Source organism: Haemaphysalis longicornis, unplaced genomic scaffold (assembly GCF_048455015.1).
Source record: "Haemaphysalis longicornis isolate Haplotype H1 unplaced genomic scaffold, Haemaphysalis longicornis Haplotype H1 scaffold_6, whole genome shotgun sequence".
Classification (NCBI taxonomy): Eukaryota; Metazoa; Arthropoda; class Arachnida; order Ixodida; family Ixodidae; genus Haemaphysalis; species Haemaphysalis longicornis.
This window is the reverse complement of record NW_027526407.1, coordinates 161563442-161585385: the sequence shown is the minus strand read 5'-3', so window position 1 is coordinate 161585385 and position 21944 is coordinate 161563442. Positions and strand designations below refer to the sequence as shown.

Genomic DNA, 21944 nt, shown 5'->3' with positions numbered 1-21944 from the left:
TTAATGCGCACCTTTTGGTTAAATTGCAACTCCCACAATTTTATTTTTCATTTTATTCAAAGGCGAGGGACACGTCACTCGCCAACAGTTTCACAAATTGTAATTCTTCGCACCAAACGAGTAGTCACAAATTTTATTCATAAGTGCAAATTATTGACCGGTACGCCAGACTAAGCATTCTGATTCTAAATTGTGCTTACCACTCCAAACACCCAATTTATTTATACATTTTGGCTGCTGTGGCCCCTAAGGAGGTACGTGAAGCTCCTGTAAAATCAAAACACAATGCATTTTTATCCGGTCTTTTAGTAGCGCCATTGTTTACGAATGGAGTGTCAGCCGTATAGCATGACTACGCAGACGTTCAAATTTTTTAACTCTTAGTGGAATGATGGTAATTTGCAGGCGGCTAAAAATGATATTGGAAGAACACAACTAAGAAGGCTAATTACACGGCTGTTTATACAATTGACACAAAAAGGAAAAAGGCTGTTCTAACCAACTTTATTCTCGCTTTGAACAGCGCCTGTGGCGAACTGAAAAACTCTCGAATTGGCGGATATAGCTCCGTGCACTTTATTTCCACCAGTTGTCAAATCTACTTGCCGCCAAGCAGTAGCCTCTCGATGTTAAATAAAGGAAGCTCAATGCAAAGGCAGAATACGACGGCCACAGAGTAGCACAAAATCAGGTGTCCAGCAAAGATGTAACTCTGAAATCACAAGAGCAAGAAAATTCATCATTACCAAGTAAGTATACCCAGCAAAGGAAGTGCAATATCTTTTGTACAGAATTGTGCTAGAGAAAGTATTTATAGGCTATTCCAAAAAAATAAATGCAAAATAGAACAACATGTCAAAAATGTGTTCTCAAAAAGAGTAAGCAATTTGCTACTGCTGGTACTTTAAAATAGTGCGCAATCTCAGAAATGGTAATTTGAGTAGTGAAAAAATTTTCAAGCAATTTCAAATATAACATTTAGGGATAGAAAGTGCGAAAGTGTAAACAATTTTTTTTTCTGCCCTGGCAGGATCGTCTCACACACACACTATGGGCTATAGGTGGTTTAGCAGGGTGTCCCCTGAGCAACCCCTGTCCAAAACTACTAGCGGCAGACGGTGACCAACTAGTGCTTAAGCAACGTGCCTTGCGTGAGCACGTGTTGTTCGCGTGGCTTACATGTAGACCTGATTCCTAATGTAATGTCTATTCGCTTAGATGAAGGGCACGGTACCAAAGGAGAACTGAAGCGCAGTAGCAGAAATTGTGAAGGATAACTAGAATTAGGGGGGAATAGAGCTAGAAGCGGCAAAATAAATGCACTAGAAGTTGTTAGAGGTAACGACATAAAATGAGCGGAGTGGTGGATAGAGGAGGAGATGGTGGTGCTGATGATGATGATTGCTATTGGTTTCCCCTTTTAGGCGGGGTGATGACACGTCATCTTACCAAAAAGTACTGATATAACCATGTTTTACACTCTTGATTTATTACTAGCGCTGCTTAGGGCAGGCAATAATGCTTACTGGGCACGAAATTATTTTTTTTCTGTTACAGGTGGTAACTGTCCTAGGCAATATTCCCCTCTCTGCATGGGGGTATATGGCGTAACGGGTTTTCAGAACAGTTGATGTCACTTGAGCTTCATGGAGGCCTTTACGAACTGAGGATGGTGACTGCTAAATATGAACGTTAATGGCATTCGACGGACGGATGGATTCATTGAGCGGAATGAGGGGCCTAGGTTGCACTTGGACCATTCCGTGACCTGAACTATAAAGCTCGCCGGACGGAAGCGCCACGAAATATTTTACCACCGGGGGGACTCAACGTGGCCGAAACGTCGACACATGGGCACGTTTCACCTGCAAAAACAAGCAGCCACAGTGGCAGCGAGAGAACTCACGTCCTATGCCTCAGGAACACTTCATCTTAGTAATGAGCCACCACACCGGTCGATTCAATAGCTACATGATGGGCGTTGCAGTATCGTGTCTCCGCCTAATTATCGCGCAAGAAAGCAAGCACTTTGCCTTTAGAAGAATACTAATATGGGTCGGGCAGGGAGAAGAAAAAAGTTCTGTTTCTTTCTCTCGGGAAATGCGAAACATTCAAAAACGGCCTGCGTATACCACAAACGTATCCACTTGTGAAAGACTCTTTCAGCTTACTATGAGCAACAAATTAGGTGAAAAGTAGTCAAAGCTACGCAATAACATCACGCCTCTTTTATTTATGTTACAATATCACTACATCCTTACGCAACGACTTCGGTGAATTCTCTGGATAGGCGCTAAGTGGAAATAAATTAAATTACAAGTTTGGAAAAAAACCGTTACCTTAACGGCATCAAAAATATTGCACCGTAATTATTTAAAGGTAGCATTTCTGAAGCGACAGGTAAAAAAACTTGATGATGTATTTCAACGGGGCGCAATGCATGTCAACCCTGTCCTTCGAGGGTCTGCAGGAGCCTCAATATTTTTGTCTTTCGCTAATCTCAGCCACGGTAATACACAGCAGCTCAACCACGGTTTTAGCAAGTTTAAAACCTTAAAAACCGGCGCAGTTGGTGGATGGCAGTGAGCGACAAACGCGGAATACAGCAGAGTAATCAAGGCGGAAGAGTCAGAACAATAGTAAAAAAAAACCAATGACGTTGTGAAGTACGCAAAGCTGTCAAACCGTTTTTACACAGCCGTTTCGGTCATTCAACCCGGAAGTGTGCACTCGGCGAGGGTAGTAACTTATTCTACAGTTAGAGCGCGCGCTGCCGGGTAAAAAGGAAAATAGGAGCGCAGAGCTGGATGCAGTGACTGGGTACAGGGATTGGCAAATAAAACGTGATTACGAAAATATCAGAGAAAATTCAAACATAGCCTAGTTTCTTTCCATGCAAGTCAAATTGAAGCGTGGATGAAGTCCAGTAACCAATATGTGAAAGGTCTTTTCCAAATATACCGAAAGCACGCAATTACTGAACATCTACGATTAGTACTGTTACGTTTTGCATGTTTTCTTGATAATTTTCTTTCGACTATTATGCATACATGGTCATATATCGTCTGAGTAACGCGCTATACCACTTTTCCAAGCAGAGTTCTGTCAATCCTGAGTGCAGTAAGCAAAACATCCCAGCAACGGCCTTCTAGCTATGTTACCTCAATAATTAGCATTAGCTCCACACACTTCTACGTCTTATACACGTAATGCTACACAATACGCCTGTCGTTCTCTTAACGATTCGGTTCATTTTTCGCTTCAATATAAAGTTTGAAAATAACAACTGAATAGCTTGAGTAAAACACGTTATTTTATAGTCCGCTGACGTTTCTAATCAGATTTTTCTGTTCCGTAGAACCCCGATGATTACTACCTGTTGAAGAAAATGTGCAACGCAAATTGAATAAGCACATCGGTAAGCTTCCAGAACCTCGTTATATTTTGGCTTCTCTGAACATTGATTCTATGGTTTAAATCACGATCTCAAGTTTCCTGTGATCTTTTTTAAGAGCTCTGATACTGTAATTATAACCTGTAATTATATCGCAGTGTGCAAGCGGGTTCTCAGCCAGATATAGGGGTTTGCAACAACCTTTATCCAAGTAAAAATGTACAGTGTAAAGCGTTAACTAGTTTACGGAACCATTTTCGCCAGCAATTCACATCGCTTTTCTCTTTCACGATAATCAGTGCAGTATAAAAACTGACCTAATTTATCCCTCCGGCGCAGGCTTCCCCGACCTCAGGGCAAACAACGTTTTCTCGCCCTTTTCTAGGTAAACCAACCGCGTTTCTCGGTATCAATGTTGACATAGTAGTTCAACAATATTCTCACGTCTCATGGTCGTTTGGCAAAAGGCCAAACGCAACAGATTAAGATGCAGTGCCTTATCCATTTCCGTTTTCCACTGCTTTCTTTTGCGGTCTTTTTATTTTTTAACGTTATTAAATTTGCTGACGTGCAGGAATTCAACCGACAAACGAAGCGAAACATGTTCCAAATGGAACTTTCTTTCTGGTGTCGCTAAAGGTAATATACATTTACAACCAAAAATAGCAGATTCTAGCGGAAGCAAATGTTCTCTGTACTAACGGTGTGATTGCGGTACTTATTTCACAAAATTATTTATTACACGGTCTATGAGGGTAGCCGAAAGCTTCAGTTACCTTTGCACCCATACAGAAAAATTTGAAAAGTAGTTAACATATATAAATAATATAATCGGACTTCACTTATTTTTTAGTTTCATTACACCTGCTACTAAACCATTATGCGCAGCTTTGTTTTTCTTTCGGCACTCTGTTTTTATGCGGGATTTTATTCTAGTCAGCCGTTTCGACACTTACTCTGTCTGCAGTTTTGATGTTCAGTACTCCTATTAAAATGCCTTCTCATTGATTTTGTCTTGTGTGCGTTCAACGTGCGCATAAATCGCCGCCTCTGGCAATTTGTCGTTGCGTTAAAATCCAAGTCTTCTGAGTAGTATTAAAACCCTGTTGAAATGCTCCGCGTGAGAGAATTTGTGAAGGCAGATTTTCTTGTTCAAGCTTTTGCATTTACCTACGCGCCCTGTTTGCGTTCGATGTCAGAGGATGTGGAATTCAAAATTTAAAACGCTCATTTTGGTTCATTTGGGATTATGCACTAGAGTATTTGTCCATCGACAGTATCGGATTTATCTCACATACATGTCCGGGGAGCTCAACGTCTGAGAATAAGCGAGAAAAATTGTGCTTTTTTGCAGTATTACCTCTTAATGCGAGCGATATGTACCAAGAAGCTCATACTTCATTGTAAGTAAAACCAATGTTACACAGGTATCATCCGGGTCTACTACCTTATGAGCCTCGCAAGTGTATGCGAAACGTCTATTTACCCACCGGCATCACCGAAGAGAAATCACCTTTTATACAACAAAAACCTGGCTCACCATTAGAAAAGAGCTATAATAAAAGCTTCCCTCAAGATTGCCATAGAATATTTCCATGACGCTCTGATGAATGATGTAAGTGGAGAAAGTTAGCTTGCTGAGCGGCTCCAAAGTGCGACTCTTCAAGACCGCGTTGAAAATTCCTGAAAACCAAGAAATATAACAAGTAAAACATTTATAAAACGTAGCATTAGCCTCTTGCTTGCAGGCGGTAAAGGAGAGCGGCCTGGTTACTAACTCTTTTGAAACCCCACAAAAGACCAATTTACCCAGAATGTGAAGATATGGGATGTTAAAACCAGCATTTTGTTTGAAGAGCAGGTGTTTTGGAGCGCTTAAATCTGATGTAAACAAACTCATACCGCTGTCTGTCTACGACGGCCATGCGGTACCGCGAATGAATTCCCCGGATAGCCAATCCCACACTGGCAGGGTATGCGACTTTATTGTTGGGCAGCTCAGGTTCTACGACTGCAAGGACTCCCCATTATAGCCTCTCGGGACCTGTTTCAATTTGTTTGCTTTCTACCCGTGCATCTTGCCCCGCTGCTTGGCGGACAGCGAGTAATTTTTTGAGTTGGTGCAGGTTGAAGTTGTTCCGCCTCAAAATGTGCGGTTAAGCCTTTACGCTATGACCCTCAAAATTTGATGTTCATTCTAATATTTAGCAGGTAACAACCATGCCACTTAGGCAAAACGAACTAACGGTGTATCGCACTTTGTCCTAATGTGGACTAAGATGATGCCATCAACATGTTTTCATTGCGACAAACCTATTGAGGTCTACCATGTTTGGGTATACGTTGCCAATAGGGTTAGTCTTATTTTATATTAACAGTGACCGTACCATCTCTTCGTTTCTCTCTTCTAGACCGTTTCAACTTTCAACTATTGGTCCAGAATGGAGATCAACTGTTCTTCACCATTTTGCTCAATCCAGACCAATCATTGTTCCTCTGAGGTTCAATCGTTCATCTGTCGCTTTAAATCCTAGAAGCCCATTGATGCTCTTTAAAGGTTAAACTGTGATCACTGCAAATGCAGACCACGGGTTAAACCGCTTCTTACAAACTGATGAAAGTTCAGCCGTGTAAATGCTCCATGGAGAGTAACTGCTGTTCATTTGATCAACTATTCAGAAAAAAAGTAAACATGTCAGACCGGAAACAATATTTCTTGGCATTTAAAATATAGCCCACAAAGAAAAGGCCACTTTCAAACTTTTATTGTACCGTTGCGTGGGCAACATGCCTATTAGAAGTACACCGTACTCCACCCTGATTGCAGAACACTCTTTATATCGAAGACCTTTTGGGCACACGTTTTGAGGGCAAAATCAATCCCCCAGTATTGGGCTTTTCTGCGTCCCCAGGGTGGACACATGACTGTTAGATGAATTGATCGATTGATTGATTGATTGATTTATTGATTTATTGATTGCTTGATTGATTGATTGATTCATTGATTGATTTATTGACTGATTGACTGATCTATTTATTGATTGATAGATCGATCGATCGATTGCTTATTTGATTTATTGATTCAGTTATTTATATGTAGCGTTACACGCGCCGACACAACGCAGGCGATGAAGCGCGCCGCAGTGGAGGGCTCCGTATTCAATTTGACCACCCGGTGCTCTTTAACGTGCTCCGAAATCTCATAAATATTGGCGTGTTGGCTTTTCGCCTCCTTCAGAAAAGCGGCTGCCGCTGCCGGGAAACGAACCGGCGACCTAATTCTCAGCAGAGCAACGCCTTAGCCACTGAGCCACTTCGGTGGGGTGGACACATAACTGTTGTCCTCAGCGCAAGCGTGTTCCCCTTGCACAAGGCACTTGACTGTTCACAAGACACAGCTGCCCTCTACGTGGCCCTCGGCTAGGGGCGCATGCTCTTGTAAAAAATTAAATGGGCAAAAACCAAGTGTTAGCGAGACATTGAAAAATATTTTAGGCAGGCATACACCTCAGGGCTCAAAAAGAAAAAAAAACTCAGAAAGCACAAAGTGGTGTTGTAGGTAAAAACACTTCTCCAGGGATTTGAAAATCTCGGTGAAAGACAGCCAAACCGAAGCTGCCCCATGTGATCAAGCTCAAATAGTGGTATTGTAGCTCACAAAAGAAGCTTTGCAATATTTCCCTCTTATAAACTCAGGCTTGGCTGATAACCGAGTCTGAAAACAGAGTAATTCTGGGTTAGACGCATACAGAAAAAAACACTGCTTCCAAAACCGTAACAAGCATCCGAGAAAAAAACGCCTCAAAAAGAAACACTTTTATAAGCAAAATTGGGGCTTTCCCTATTCTAGACAAACGTAGATTGTGAGGTGTATTGTGTAAATACACACGTATTCATAAGGACCCACGCGCACGGTTCGATGATTCGAACAAGTCTTCTACACTCAGGCCTTGCTGTGTTGTACACCCCAGTCTGAAACCCGCTACTAAAAGGAGCGATAGAACCTGGGGCCTAATTCTCCGCTGCACAACGCCTTCAACTACAGCCGAATGTGCCCACAAAATAGTGGGGCTAAAGAGATGGCAGATTATTCATATGCAGTTTCGGTATTATATTTAGAGGTTTACGAAGCAAGGAACAAAGGCTACTTTCCTCTGTTTTAAGAGATGTGTAACCCGGCCCTTCCTGTCAGCAGCAGTACGAAAACAAAATTGTATGGCCGAACTCAAAAATAGGAAAACATAAAACATGATTTTAAGAATGGATTTTAAGATGCTCCCGGCGCTTCGGTGAAGGGTGTGTAATGAAAACCTATTTTTTCTCTCATTGGGATGTCGAAAAATACATTTTTGTGTGCGAAATATACCAAGTGCCTCATTTTCTCGTATTTTACTTGTTTTAGCAAGTTAGATGTTTGATTAGTACATGTGGGCTATTCTAATAAAGAAGATTTTCTAATGTTTTGATGTAAAGTAAAGCTACCGCACCATGACGTCAAAGCTCCTCTCTAACGTTATTTTGTAGTAGTTTTCGGTCTAAGGTCTTCTAATGATCCTAATTACTATCACTTCATACGGCTCTCAAAGCTTATCAGTCGGGCGTTGGTATTTTCAGCCATTTGTGTTTACGGCCCCATGATTAGCCTTGCAAAAATCTCGACCGGGAGATAAACACTAATTTTGCATTTTGCGCTTTAAAGTAAAATACACTAATGGGGAAAAGAAAACTGCATGTGAGGCTAAGACGCTGTCACATTTTGGCTGTCACAGTTTAGTCGCGGATTTATATTTACAACAACTGTATCTGACGCTTGAGGGTGGTAGCCAGCGCCAGTCAGACTTCACAAGGAGAAGGGGACCTTCTTTTCAACCCCCCGGGGCGTGACGAGAATGTCTACAGCCTGTCTTTTCAACGCCCCGGGATTCAAAAGAAGGTCCCCTTCTCCCCATATAGTCTGAGTCGCGCTGGCTACCACCCTCAAGCGTCAGATGTAGTTGTAGTAAATATAAATACCCCAGAAAGTGAAGGAGAATACAGTCGCCCAGATAGCCGAATTGGTGAGGCATCCGAGATCTTATCGAATGGCGTGGGTTCGGTCCCCACAGAGCACGACAATTTCAAGGTACGACAAGACTGGCACTGTCGTTCAACGTCACCTCCCTATCTCTTCTTACTCCTCTTAGTTGTCTAAACGTGGACAGCATTTATCACGCAGCACGTACAGTGCGGGGCTTAGGCGGCTTTTTTGGGTGGTGCTCCCCCTCGGTATGCGCCCGTTGTCTGAGCTAACGGTGGGTGGTCCTGAATAAATAAAAAAAACTGTTATGATGTGGGAAGGGGGTGGAACAATGTGCATCCACTTCCTGTTGTCAATCAATGTCCATGGTCCTCAGGAGCACGACCTGCTGCCAGATAGCTTCGAAGCTTCGAATAGCTTCGAAGTCGGATAGCTTCGAATTTCTGGTGCCAGAAATTCGAGGATAGCCGACTACTTCTTTGCAGTATAATAAAATGTCTCGAAAGAATGTTAATAAGTTTAGGCAATGCAGAAGAGTGGGTGAGGACAAGATTTGTCTGGCTTCCTTCATTCCTGGGATTCCCTCCATGTAGAATTTCCTGGCGATTTAGGTTACGAGCACTGTTGATGGAGCCATCGACCACTGCAGCTGAGTACTTTTGACTAATGAGGGCATCGTTTAGTTGTTGGGAATGATGGTCATAGTCGGCGTTGTCAGATTAAATTCTGCGGTATCTGTGGGCCTGGGATAGGGAATGCTCATCTTGCCATGCCGTGGATGGTCACTTTCAAAGTGCAGATACTGCTGGCGATCTGTGGGTTTTCTATATAGCGCTATAATTGTGGTCGTGCCCTCTATCTCAATGGTGACGTGAAGAAAGTTTACCGATGTCCTTGAGATAATATGCGTAAAAGATATAGAAAGGAGGACCGCGTTAAAATCTGAAATTAACTCATTCAAGCTTGCCTCGCCATGCGGCCAGACAAAAAAGATGTCATCCAGGAATCGCTTCTATAAAAGCGGGCGAACGGGTTGAGCTTCCATGAAGGGTCCCTCGAGTGCCGCCATGAACAAGTTCGCGTATTTTGGTAACATTTGTATGCCCATAGTTGTGCCGCTAATTTGAAGGTAACGTTTGTTTTCGAGTTGGAAATAATTGTAACGAAGCACCAGCTCAAGTAGGGTAGTAAGGGCGTGCTCATTTCTCTAGGGCTATATCACCGTTTTGACATGCCTCCACGGTATACCGGATGCCGTCTGAAGGGGGGATATTGGTGTACAGCGATGAGACATCCATTGTAACCAGGAAGCTGCCAGGGCGGATTACCAGTCCAGACATCTCTCTGAAAAAATGGTTTGTGTCCTTGATATAGACCGGAATTGTGGGAAATGCGTTTTTCAAAATAAAATCCAGACAGCTGGAAATTGATTCTGTTGGAGTACCATAGCAAGATACAATTGGGCGGCCTGGATTGCCAGTCTTGTGAATTTTTGGTATTAGGTAAAAGCGTCCCGGTGCTGATTGGGTGGGCGTGATTGGTTTAACCATGTCCTTAGTATATCGCCATTTTCAAGAAGCCCTGTGAGTTCACGGGTGATTTGTGATCCGAAGTGTTGTGTTGGGTCCGCAGGAAGGTCCTCATAAAAATTATCATCGCTCAGTTGTCGGAGTCCTTTAATTTAGTCGGTTTAGGTTATTACGACTATTGCTCCACCCTTGTCCGCCGGCTTTATAACAATGTCATCCCGATGGCGGAAGGAGAAAAGGGCCTTGCGCTTATGAGTTGATAGGTTGTTGTGGACAGGGTTTGTTTTCTTTAATGCATTTAACCCGTCTTTTTGAAATTCCGAAATGTACATATCGTGATGTTTGTTCCGACAATCGCTCGGTGTCCAACATTTGTATTATGCTCCCGGAATTTTTTCGTCTGGGTTCAATTCCCGGTCGTAGAAGTATTCACAAAGGCGCAAGTTCCTCACAAAATTGTCTAAGTCCTGGTACAGCTAAAATTCATTAAATTTACCCGTATAGGGGCAGAATATGAGACCTTTTGATAGCAGTTTAAGTTCCGATTATATGAGAGGTACGTCCGATAGGTTGACAACGTTGGATCCTGGATGCGCCGAAGTTTCAGATGGGGTTTGACTCACAGGACATACGCTATTCTCCTCACCCAAGGGTACAGCAGTCGGATTATCCTGAATGGAAGAATTCTCCGTTCTAGTTTGGTTTCGTGAGCGTCCAACTCCCTGCTCCCTAAAGGAGTGATATGTAATGGGGATAATGTCTCTCCGCATCTTTTTAATTTTTGGTTCATTACACCTCCTTCTTTTTGGGATTCGTATCTTTTGAGTTGTATTCTTTCGTTTGGTATATCTCCGGGCTGCTCCAAAGGGAAGTTTCCAACTTCTCTAATTCTATTGTCTTTCTGTCTCCGTGTCCTATTATTACCTGCATTAGGTGCATGAAAATTAGCTTCAAGGAAATTAGCTGCAAGGGAATTCTACATGAAGGGAACCGCAGGAATGAAGGAAGCCAGACAAATCTTGTCCTCACCCACTCATCTGCGTGGCCTAAACTCAATAACATTCTTTCGAGACATTTTAATATACTGCAACAAAGTACCGGCTATCTTCAATTTTCCAAACGCCCCCCCGAGTTGGTTATCGTCGCGGAAAAAACCTTAAAGATATCCTAGTCAGAGCCAAGACGACTACCATTGAGGGCACGCCATGGGGATGCCAGCCATGCAAGAAAACACTTTGTAAGTGTTTGTTCTGTACTTTTATGTACTTTGTAAGTACTTTGTAAGTACTTTGTAAGTACTGTTCACATATGACAACCACCACTAATACTAAAGCCAGCTCCTCAGATTACGTATTCAAAATAAATGCTCATCTAAACTGTGACAGCCAAAAGGACGTCTACATGGTTTGCTGTGACATCTGTGGCATGCAGTACATCGGACTAACAGAAACCGCCTGTCGAAAGGCTTTAACAACCACCGTTATCATGCTAAAACACAACCGAACGTGACCATTTCAAGACATGTTAGCCTCCCAGGACATACATTCGACCAAATTAAAGTCACTCTCCTAGAGACCGGTTTTCACACTAAAGGGGAGTGCGAGCAGAAAGAATCGTATCTTATTTATAAGTTCAAGACGCTGACTCATGGTATCAACAAGAGCTCTGGCAGCATGTCGTGCCTCCGGAAGACCATGGACGTTGATTGAAAACAGGAAGTGGATGCACATTGTTCCACCCTCTTCCCCCATCATAAACGTTTTTTTTTAATTATTCAGGATCACCCACCATTAGCCCAGACAACGGGCGCACACCAAGGAAGAGCGCCGACCAAAAAAGCCGCCTAAGCCCCGCACTATACGTGCTGCGGCATAAATGCAGTCCACGTTGGGACAACTAAGAGGAGTAAGAAGAGAGAGGGGGGTGACGTTGAACACCAGTGCCAGTCTGGCCGTACCTTGAAATTGTCGGGTTCTGTTAAGTCATAGCGGTGGCGTAATTCAGTGGTTTTCTGTCTCGGCCCTCCATTGAACTTTACGCTTGTCGCGTCGTATGTGTGCCTTTACATTGCTCTGCGCTGCGGCCAAGGACGGACGGGGCACTCGTCGTTTTCTCCGAACTCGCCGCGCCCCGGTGTAACTTGATCCCTATCTTCCGCGCGGTACGACCGCTGTGTGGCTCGCTGCTGACTGCTGCTAGTGCCTTTCTCTGTTGCCATGTCGCGGACCTTCAAGGGGCATTGAAAGTAGACTTATCACCGGTTTCTTGATAAAAGCAATGCATCTCCGTTTAACGGTGTGTCCTGGGTTAACGCAAGAAACAAATGCCAGGCCAAGACCGCGTCCTTAGTTACTACACCACCGCCCCGCTCTTCCCATCTGTGCACATGCGTTGTGTGTATTTTGTTTTTCAGTTCTCTTTCATCGCAGCCGAAGCGGGCCGATAGAAAACTGGTCCCGCTCCCTTCCCGCACTCACCCCGCTTTCTCACTAAAACCACCGCCTTTTCCTTTTTTCTACGAATTTATCCTCTTCCACTCACCAAGAAACCCCGCAAGTGCCGTGTTGTTACCAGATTTTTTTACGTTCTCTGGCGTATTCCCCTCCTTGAAGAGGAAGGGAAAGAGACTCCCTCGCATGCAGTGTGCAAAAGGGTTCTGTGTTAATTGTGGGATTGTCCCTGAGGAAGGAAGTTTCACTTCCGAAACTGTTGGACTAATTTATAATAAACAAGTTAACCGCAAAGTTGTTCTTATCTTTTACCGGAACGTTTCTTTTGGCCCGTTGCAAAACTCACCAAAATCTGTATATATATATATATATATATATATATATATAATCCAGGGAGTAGTAGAACTTTGAAGATGGTAGAGAACACAAGAGAAGAAAAAGTTCGAACAAGGTAAAAGCACGATTGTGAACTACGTTCACGTAGGCCACAATCGTGCCTTTACCTTGTTCGCAGTTTTTCTTCTCTTGTATATATATATATATATATATATATATATATATATATATATATATATATATATATATGAATATATATATATATATATATAGGAGAAACGGTTAGGCTAGTGAAGGTTAAATAGTAAAAATGGGCGCAATAGAAAACATAACAAGTTTACTTCGAAAACATAACTTTACATCGACGGTTCGGACGGGGACCGTCCTTTATCAAGAGTGATAAAGGACGATCCCCGTCCGAAACGTCGATTTACAGTTATGTTTTCGAAGTAAACTCGTTATGTATATATTGCGCCCCTTTTTACTATATATATATATATATATATATATATAGTGTGTGAGGGGGGGTGGCACCAGGGTGTATATCAGGGTTAGAACACCTAATAGGAAACCGCACACTCCACATGGTCACGTCCGCCGGCAGGGATCGGAAGCCCTTCGAGAAAAAGAGCGAGTCCTTGAGTCTGTTTATTTAAATATTTACATATTTATTTGTTGCATTTGTTTTCATACGTCGTGCGCCTCTAAGGAGAATTCATTACGTGAGGTGTGGCGCAAGTGCCAGACTAGTAGAAAAACCCAGGTAAGGGGGACAGGGGTTGCCGCTACATAACTATATACACTAGCGACACATCAATAAATGAGTGAAGAAGCTTCGAAATATATGGTACATGCATTATATTGTTACGTAATGAGTGTTTGAACCACGCACCGCAGCCATTCAGTGGTGCAAATATTGCTTACACGTCTGATGCAACTAACGGGAAAGAACTATACAGCAATAAATTGGGCTTAAGAAGAAAAAAAAGACCATGTAATGTCAGCATGCAACTCTCCTGTCTTCCCCTGCACTGAGAACGCCGAAGCAAGAAGGCACGGAAGATATAACAGAAGCGGCAAAAAAGGAGAAGTGAAAATACAAAAGGGACGAACAAAGGGTAATGAAAAGACTCAAGTACATACAATATAGCATTCCGGGCGCAGAGAGCAATATTTTAGACCGGTCAGGGACTTTGACCTCGACCAAGTGATCGGAAAGATTGTGCAAACCTTTGACTGAGCAAACAAAAAATTACTGTGCGCGTCTGTTGGCGCGTGGGCCAGAGGATTAAAATTGATGCTCATTTTAAACCGAGTTGACGCATGCAATTTTTGTGTGAGTGAAGAATATGGTGATAAGTATTAGCTACACATTGTCAATGAAGCAAACCTTCCTAGATTCCGTAGCTGGGGGGGGGGATTAAGAATAAATTAGCGCGCTTTCAGTTTTGTAACGCTAGTAAAGGAAAAAAAAATTCGAGATAGCAAATATAATGGCGAGGTTTCGGATGGGTCCTATGTTGCCGATGAAACAACGTTCATGCGGGTCCCATATCGCAGTGCCATGGTATTGTTTTGGGAAATTTTTTTTTTTACAGCCTAGCAGTTTTAAATGTGAAGGAGCAAATTTGATCGGCCTCTGCAGATACCCGAAGGAACTGCTGGCCCTGGCGATTACTTTGTTTACTTGTGCGGCTCAAGATAGATGTGTGGTAATATGGACGCCTAAGTACTTCTAATTTAAAAGTCTAATGAGGAGACTACAAAAAACCTGTAAGGGTGAAATCATAAATCATACCGCTTGCATGTTGGTGACGTGAAAATATGTGGAATTGTAATGTGTCTAACGACATTTTCCAATTGTTGAACCAGTTTGCAGTGCAGAAAATGTAACATCGTAGAATAATTCGCTCTTGTTTACACGTAATTTCGGAATATAACGCACAATCATCCGCAATAAGTGTATGTTATCTGAAATGTCCGACGGAGGATCTTTAACATAAAATAAATACAGCAACGGGCCGACTACTATGCCGTGTGATACGTCTGATAAAATGGATGCTGTGTTCGATTGTGAGCTATTGACTACGACAAATTGCTTCCGTCCAAGAAGGAACATTTTGATGCTGTTTACGGCATATGGGTCAAGATTGAGCAGTCCTACATTACATATTACGTGACGATGAGGCACCTTAACGAATGCCTTTTGAAAATCCGAGAAGATTACGTCTGTTGGGATGTTACTGTCGGGTTTACGTAACATCGTGCCTGAATGAGGCAAGCAGCGTTTCGCAAGAGAGGCCCTTGAGAAAACTATGTTGTGAGGAGGAGAAAATGTTATGGTGCTCGAAGCGGTATGGATGTCCAAATGAATTATGTTTGAACAATTTTGATGGTGAAATAAATTTATTTGGGGCGGTTGTTCAACGGTGATGACCGACAACCGCTTTTAAAGGTGGCAACAATCTTCCTTACTTTTGATTTGTAATGTATTCAGCTTGACATTAACGATAGAGCAAAAAGCAGAGCGAGCATGGGACGAATAGGCTATTCACCATTTCTTAGCATTTGAGAGTTGATTTTGACTGGCGCCATAGTGGACAATAGTTTTGTTTCTGTAGTTACATTTAGTGTTTTTCAGGTGGGAACATTATCGGGAACATTTGTTCAGTAATGTCATGGTCCAAAGCAATTTGGGTGTTCATATTGGTTTCTTTCTTGTAAAATAAGGAGCAGGTCATGTTCAGTACTTCAGGCCACTAACTAACACTACGTCATACATTGCTATTGTTTAACGATAATATTTGTGTGGCAGGAAATGAGTTTGTTGGCTTCCAAATATATTTTGTAAGATTTTGTACGATATTAGATAAAGCTGCCTCAATAGAATTTTGCATAGAAGTACGATTTGCTTTCTTATGCCGGTCGGGTGGACGAATTATTGCTGAATTTTGCTTTTCTATACTCCCGCTTCTTTCTAAATATTCCTTTTTTTATTGAGCTAGAAAACCACGGTGCAGATGGTTTGCTTTTGTGTTTTCCGTTGAAACGTATTTGTGAACTAATTATTGAGTGTTCGCCGAAAACAGCCTCCAGTTTTGTTTCCAGTGTTCACAATGCCTTCAGCAGTGATTTCTGCTGTTTGACTACGGTGGTAATATGTAAAAACCGAAACTTTACGCGCAATCAAATCACAGTTTTGAGTGTGGCTTAGGATTATGTAGGCGTAACATTGTGGCAACTCATGGATCACGTTGTACATACATTCGCAGCGCAGTTAAGTCTAAATATCTGAATCGCAATAATACCCGCGGGAACTTTCGTGCTAGTGAAAAGACGTTCGATATATTTTACAAAAACAAAGGAGGTTATTACTGCGTGTAAATTTCACTTAGGTGAAATTTTGGAAAATTTGCCACATAAAGAAATACCATTAGGACCATAGAACTATCCCCACCAACTTTTTTTCTAGTCTGTGCTTTGTTGAGTCAAAATGGTCGTTAGGTACTTCGGTCGAATTTGTGCTTCGTTTACTGTGCGAGAAACAGAGCTCACTGGCTAATATTGTTGGCAAGACGGGCTTCCGCTACAAATGGCATCTGGAGTACAAGCATCTTTGAAGTTCAGAACATTGGCCAGTTATTGTATCACAAATCATCGGGAAATATACTCAAATAGATATTTACGTACGATACAGGAGCACTTGCAGCTGGTCTTGAAAACAATTGGAACGGAGCGTCTTCGTGGATTTAAAATTACCTCAGCATTTTCTGTTGATTCAGAGTAGCCTATACGTTTTCTGTTGCTATGTGTGATGTATAACCATGTGAAAGATTAATTAAAATGTGTGAAGAATCCTTCAAGTGTACATACGTGCGGAATAGTGTGGGCTTCAGCAATTTTCTCGGCTGAAACCTGTGAATACTAGCGCAGTACTGGTTCTAGTAGTTTTCTGCACTCAGGAAAATTTAATGAGAGTAACAATTCGGATGCTGGTTGCAGAGGAAAATCTGGTATGGCTTCTTAAGACACAGACGCGCCTCAACGAACGCATATTCGTGTTTGTTGTTATAATAGCAGGAAGTTCTTAGGTCTTCGCAACACCGTTGAAACCGTTGCGAATATACTGAAGTGCAATACCTACGGAATAAGTACACTCAGTCTTCCTGTTCTACAGAAGTGGACGACGAGAGAATATTTTAGAAATAACACCATTCAACAAGGCGATGGAAACATTACGCAGCACGCAAAATTGGCGAAAATTTACCCAGATAATCAAGTTACCAATACCCTTAGAAGTTTTCTGACCTAGTACGTGACTGCTGTCGCGAACAGTCTTCTCAAAAAATGTCAAAATTTTATTCTGTAACTTCCGCCCCGCATTCCTTTTTTGTGATTCACGTGCTTGAACTAGCCGGTGGGCATGTCCCTGTGATTGGCGGCTAGCTGTGTGGGGTTCGTGGTGCCACTTTGAAGCCTGCGGGTGTAATATGTGTATTTTTAACGTGTTTGATATTCCTGGCAGCTGCGATGCGCGGGGTCATTTGTTCTCTTTTTTGCTTTTCTTAGCGGGAAGGGTGAATGGTGCATGCCTGTAAAAGTATTCGCCGTTAATCCGCGGAGTCGTCATGATACAAAAAGTCAAAAGAAAAGATCTTGTGTGGACACAGATGACATAAAAAATGATCCTCCGGCAGATGCAACGGAAGATAAGGACACAGCATATAAGGGCAAGGACACAAACATACAAGGTTTCAAGAACATACGACATAGAGACACAACGAAAGATGCTGTGACGCACGGGTTATATCAAGTACAACTGAGTGCCACGTTTGCTGTGGTGCGCGTGGCTTATTTCCTTAGGGGCCCTAGTTCAATGATTCAGAGTACTTCATTTGGATTTGGTCTAATTTAGGGCCTGCGTGGTAGCGTCTCGCCATGCTTGTTATGGTGTGGGGTTTCTTTTGGAAAATATTTTGCCATAAAGTTCGAGTTCCGGGCTTTTAAAGCAGGAAGCCCTGGGTAAATTGAGGAACGCGTAGGTGGTCAGACATTGATCATATCCTGCCTTGCTAGCAGAGGGAACTGCTTTTAACAGAACACCTCTGGCATAACTACAAAATTCAGTTTGATGATGGGGATCGATAAGGCGTGGTAATGGGTGACATACGATGGCCAAGTTTTGGAAAATATAAGACGCATGCCAAACACCAGTTTGAGAGACCGCTTTCAACGTCGAGGAGCTGGGTCTTTGGCAGAACGACTGGTGCGAAGTACCGAACGAAGCATCTAAAGAACGAGTAAAAGTAAATAATGCTGCAAAGTTTCCTACAGAAGCTGGCTTTCGAAATTATGCTGCTTCACACATCTTCTTGTCTGAGAAGACACCTTCTTAGTAGCCATGGCGTCAATTTGTAGGGACACCATGCAACAGTTCCCTGTGGATGCTTGGTAGCTGTTTGTTCTGATCGAACAACAACGACAAAAAACAACGCAGTTGGCAAGCGTGCTGGCATCCCGGTATGAGACACAAGTAATACTCTCCTGAAAGCATTGATCCCATTCGAAGGGGCGATCGCGATAGTCTCTTAGTGGCGACAACCATCACTAGGCATCCGGGTCCCTCACGACGTCTAATTTACAGCCATAGCGTGCGGTTAACATTTGTTGAGCGCTTGGCAATTCTCGCGGCATTCTCACACAGACCAATTTGTTAATTCTGGATGCCGGATTGGTTCAGCTACCCTATGACACCAGTTACTTCCTTAACGCCAGCCTTTCCTTGGCCAAGAACTGCAATCAATTCAGTACCACTGGCTTTTGCCTAACTATATTGGGTGCACGTGATGAAGATAGCGAATTATCGTCGGAGACGTAAAAAAGCTATGCAGGATCAAAAGGACATTTGCAGAAGCAGTTCCTCAAAATATGCTATACATGGAATATTTCGACGACCTTGTTACACATCACACGGTTTGTATCGTCGAAAATGTGAATCACATATTCCATGCATGTGGTAATGACGCAATACCTATATGAATAAGCTTGCGCTAATTAAATGAAGCACCAGAGCTAGAGGTACAGGTGCGCTAATCTGACACTGCGGTGAATTTTAAAATTCATGCCCCAACGCGGACATTATGTTGGTCACAAAATACTCCGTCTTTGCACCGCGTCCTAAATTTCTAAGCTATCCATAGCAAAACCGACTTCATTTTTAACTATGATGACCTCGGCGACACAAATCAATACTCGTTTGTTGAAGCAGTGCGAAGCGCGACTTGGAATTTCATTACGTGACACAGGCGTGGTCGAGATTTGAGTCTACGCGAGTTGTGGTGCATCATAAGCTTGATTGTTGCGGGCGTTTTACAGTATGAAGGATATACGACAAAACATATTAAACTGACCGATAAACGTTGTTTTACGGGAATCGGTTTAAGCCTTGGGCCTCCTTGGAATCACCAGAAATGGAGGTGTACGGTAGTAAAGTAGTCGCCCAGGAAAATAGTACAGCGGTTCATTGTTCTGGCAGATCGGGTAGGCTTATGTGTTCCTAATTCTTTGTCGAACCTTATCGAACTACATTTTTTTGGTGACAGGTGGAATCCCTTTGCCAAGCAATTTACTCCCACAAAGGTATCAGAAGCTCTTTATTTGAAACTGCTGGCAGGACAGAAAACGAGCGCTGTGCCGAAGTAGCCGGGGCACAGGCACTGGGGATAAATGTTCTTGACTCTCTCCAACGATACCAATAGGGCTTCTATCAATTCACGAGTTCCTCACACAATACCATGAACACCAACTTCGAATATCTGCTATCGCAGTTCGCTAGGCAGTACTTCTGTTTGGATGGTTTTTCTTGGCATCAATCACCGTATCCTTCGGTTTAGAAGAATAAAATGGCGCACGCGTGGTTCCTTTGTTATGTCCGGCAGGCTTAGTGGTGTTGCTAAGAAACTATCTTCTTTATTTATGGCATATATAAAATTCGCTCTAAAAACTACGATGTACCAATGTACCGATACAGAATCTTCTGCGGAGAAAAGGATATGACTACAATTTGCAGTAACCCTTTTCACACAACAATGATATAAGAAGGGATTCGTCCTAATTCGGAAGGGAGTATTAGGATAGCATATATATATAGAGGACCCAAAAGAAACTTTCGTAAAAAGCACACTGAACAAGACTAATGCAAATGCCTTCTACAAAGAACGCCTAATGACATTTGCTGAGGTAAAGCGTGGACAGCTGCTCTTAGAGCAAAGAGCAAAATAAACTAAATAAGCGCCCAACGCTTATGTTGGCGAAGGTTTTCCCACAATCATGACTTGCATGTAAAATACTACAAAGCAATACAACCAGCAGAAACCTACCGACAGTTGGCGTCTCTAGGATGGAAACCTGATACTTCAAAAAAACTCATTTCGTTTTTCTAGAACATTAGTAATTACAGCCTGGAAAATGTTTCACTGCATAGATTTACCGCCAAAAGGGTACGCAGTTTTATGTACGTTTTACTTTTATTATGATTTTTTACTATTTTCTGTATTTGCACTTACCTCCGCAACCGGCTAAGCAGGCGTAGACGATCCACGCGATTCCTACAGACCACACGATGGACGAAAGGGGCCAGATTGTGCCGTTCCACGGAGTGGGTAACTTCGGGTCACAGATCCAAAAGCCGAAAATGGGAAACAACAGGCAGAAGGTGCACAACATCCACCCGAGGTATACGTACAGCTGTAGAAAAAACACATAGAGGAAAAAAATAAAGAAAGTTAAACGATTGCGATACGCTCTGAAACTACTGCAACTGGCTCGTAAATGTGGCGGCGAGATGCCGCAGAGAGGGTGCTGGTTCACGATGCCACTCGCCGCGGTATTTACGGGCTCGAAACTGACGCGCGGATGCCTGTAAAGTAAACGGAGAATTAGATTGGGAGATTGGGAGCCGCATGCCCCCGCATGCCTCCGGCAGGTGCACTAGATGGCTGTTCGTTCGATGGCGCCATCCTTGAGCCCTCCCCTGGACCTTCTCTATGCGCGAGGGGAATCGTCAACGGATATTGTGGGCCGCTCAAGAACTCTACTGTTGCAACACATTTAGAGGAAAGTGCAAAATTGGGCCCATTAAGGCAACACACACAGGTTTTCTGCCATTATGCCTATGTCCTTTATGCCTACGTGTTCACAGCCTGTCTCTTTGGCTTAAGGTACACCGAGTTCCAGAATAATTCATACGCTGCCTCATAAACGTTATTATTGGCAATGCAATTACATTTCTAACATCGCCTTTCCGGTGAGAGAATGGGTGATGGCGGCCTGTGACGGATTATCATAGAACGGTGATCGACATTTTTTGAAAAAGAAAGTTAACTATTGTGACCCGCGACCCCGTGAGCATTTTGGTAATTTGCTCATTAGTACTTGGTAACCTGCGCACTTGCATTACCTACTAGTTTAATGCAACAATAGTATTTAGTGCTACTGCCAGTGCAGCTGACACACTTACTTGCAAGGGGGAAATATGCATTATGACGCAGGCTCACCTGGATCAAGCTCGTGTTATCTGGGATACATTGAAGTTCAGGTAACCGGTTATGTTTAGTTTTAGATACACCCAAACCACACCGTAACAGCTTGTTGTCTGTATTTAGGGAATTAATAGGCGATCATATGAGCCGATGGCATGATTACAACGGCACGAACAGAAGTTTGGCCTCCTGTTCATACCGTGCCACCATATATTATCAACAGTAACAACTGCGAAAAAACAGCTATTGACTAACGGAAACGGGCCATTAGGTTCCTTATCATACCCTGTGTTCCTTCTCCGCACTCGGTGCGATCTACTTGATCGTAGGGTTCGCTAAACACGGAAAAACTCAGCCAATTATTGCACTTTTTCGTTTACACTAATCCACGCATCTGTAACAAAAACCACAAGCTGCTCTGACAATAAGAGGTTTGGGCAAAAGCAGTCTGGAAAAGGGCTCAAGAGCATTTAATGAGAAGAATTGGAAGGCCAAAAAGAAACAAAATCACCGTCTTCCCATAGGGGAACACTGAGTAGTATGCGAAGCATCCATTGGGTGAATTCAAGTGCCCATTAGTTTCCAGTTCGTCGTTTCCGTTAGGCTGAGGTACGTAGCTACTGTTACAGTTACCGTTTGGTTTCCAGCGTAACTACCACCCTTTTCACTTACCGGAAC

The 21944-nt window shown here is 42.9% G+C and overlaps 1 protein-coding gene across 1 annotated transcript in view; it reads right to left on the bottom strand.

Annotated features, from left to right (window-relative positions):
- Window positions 1-581: 581 nt before the first annotated feature.
- Window positions 582-21944, bottom strand: part of LOC144142031 (nose resistant to fluoxetine protein 6-like) — a 48417-nt gene continuing 27054 nt past the window's right edge. The window contains exons 4-6 of the mRNA XM_077673456.1: window positions 20292-20472; window positions 4935-5077; window positions 582-712 (exon numbers count right to left, since the gene is read on the bottom strand). Coding sequence (XP_077529582.1) covers window positions 599-712; window positions 4935-5077; window positions 20292-20472 — 438 coding nt within the window. The 3' untranslated portion in view covers window positions 582-598. The remainder of the gene's footprint in view (window positions 713-4934; window positions 5078-20291; window positions 20473-21944) is intronic.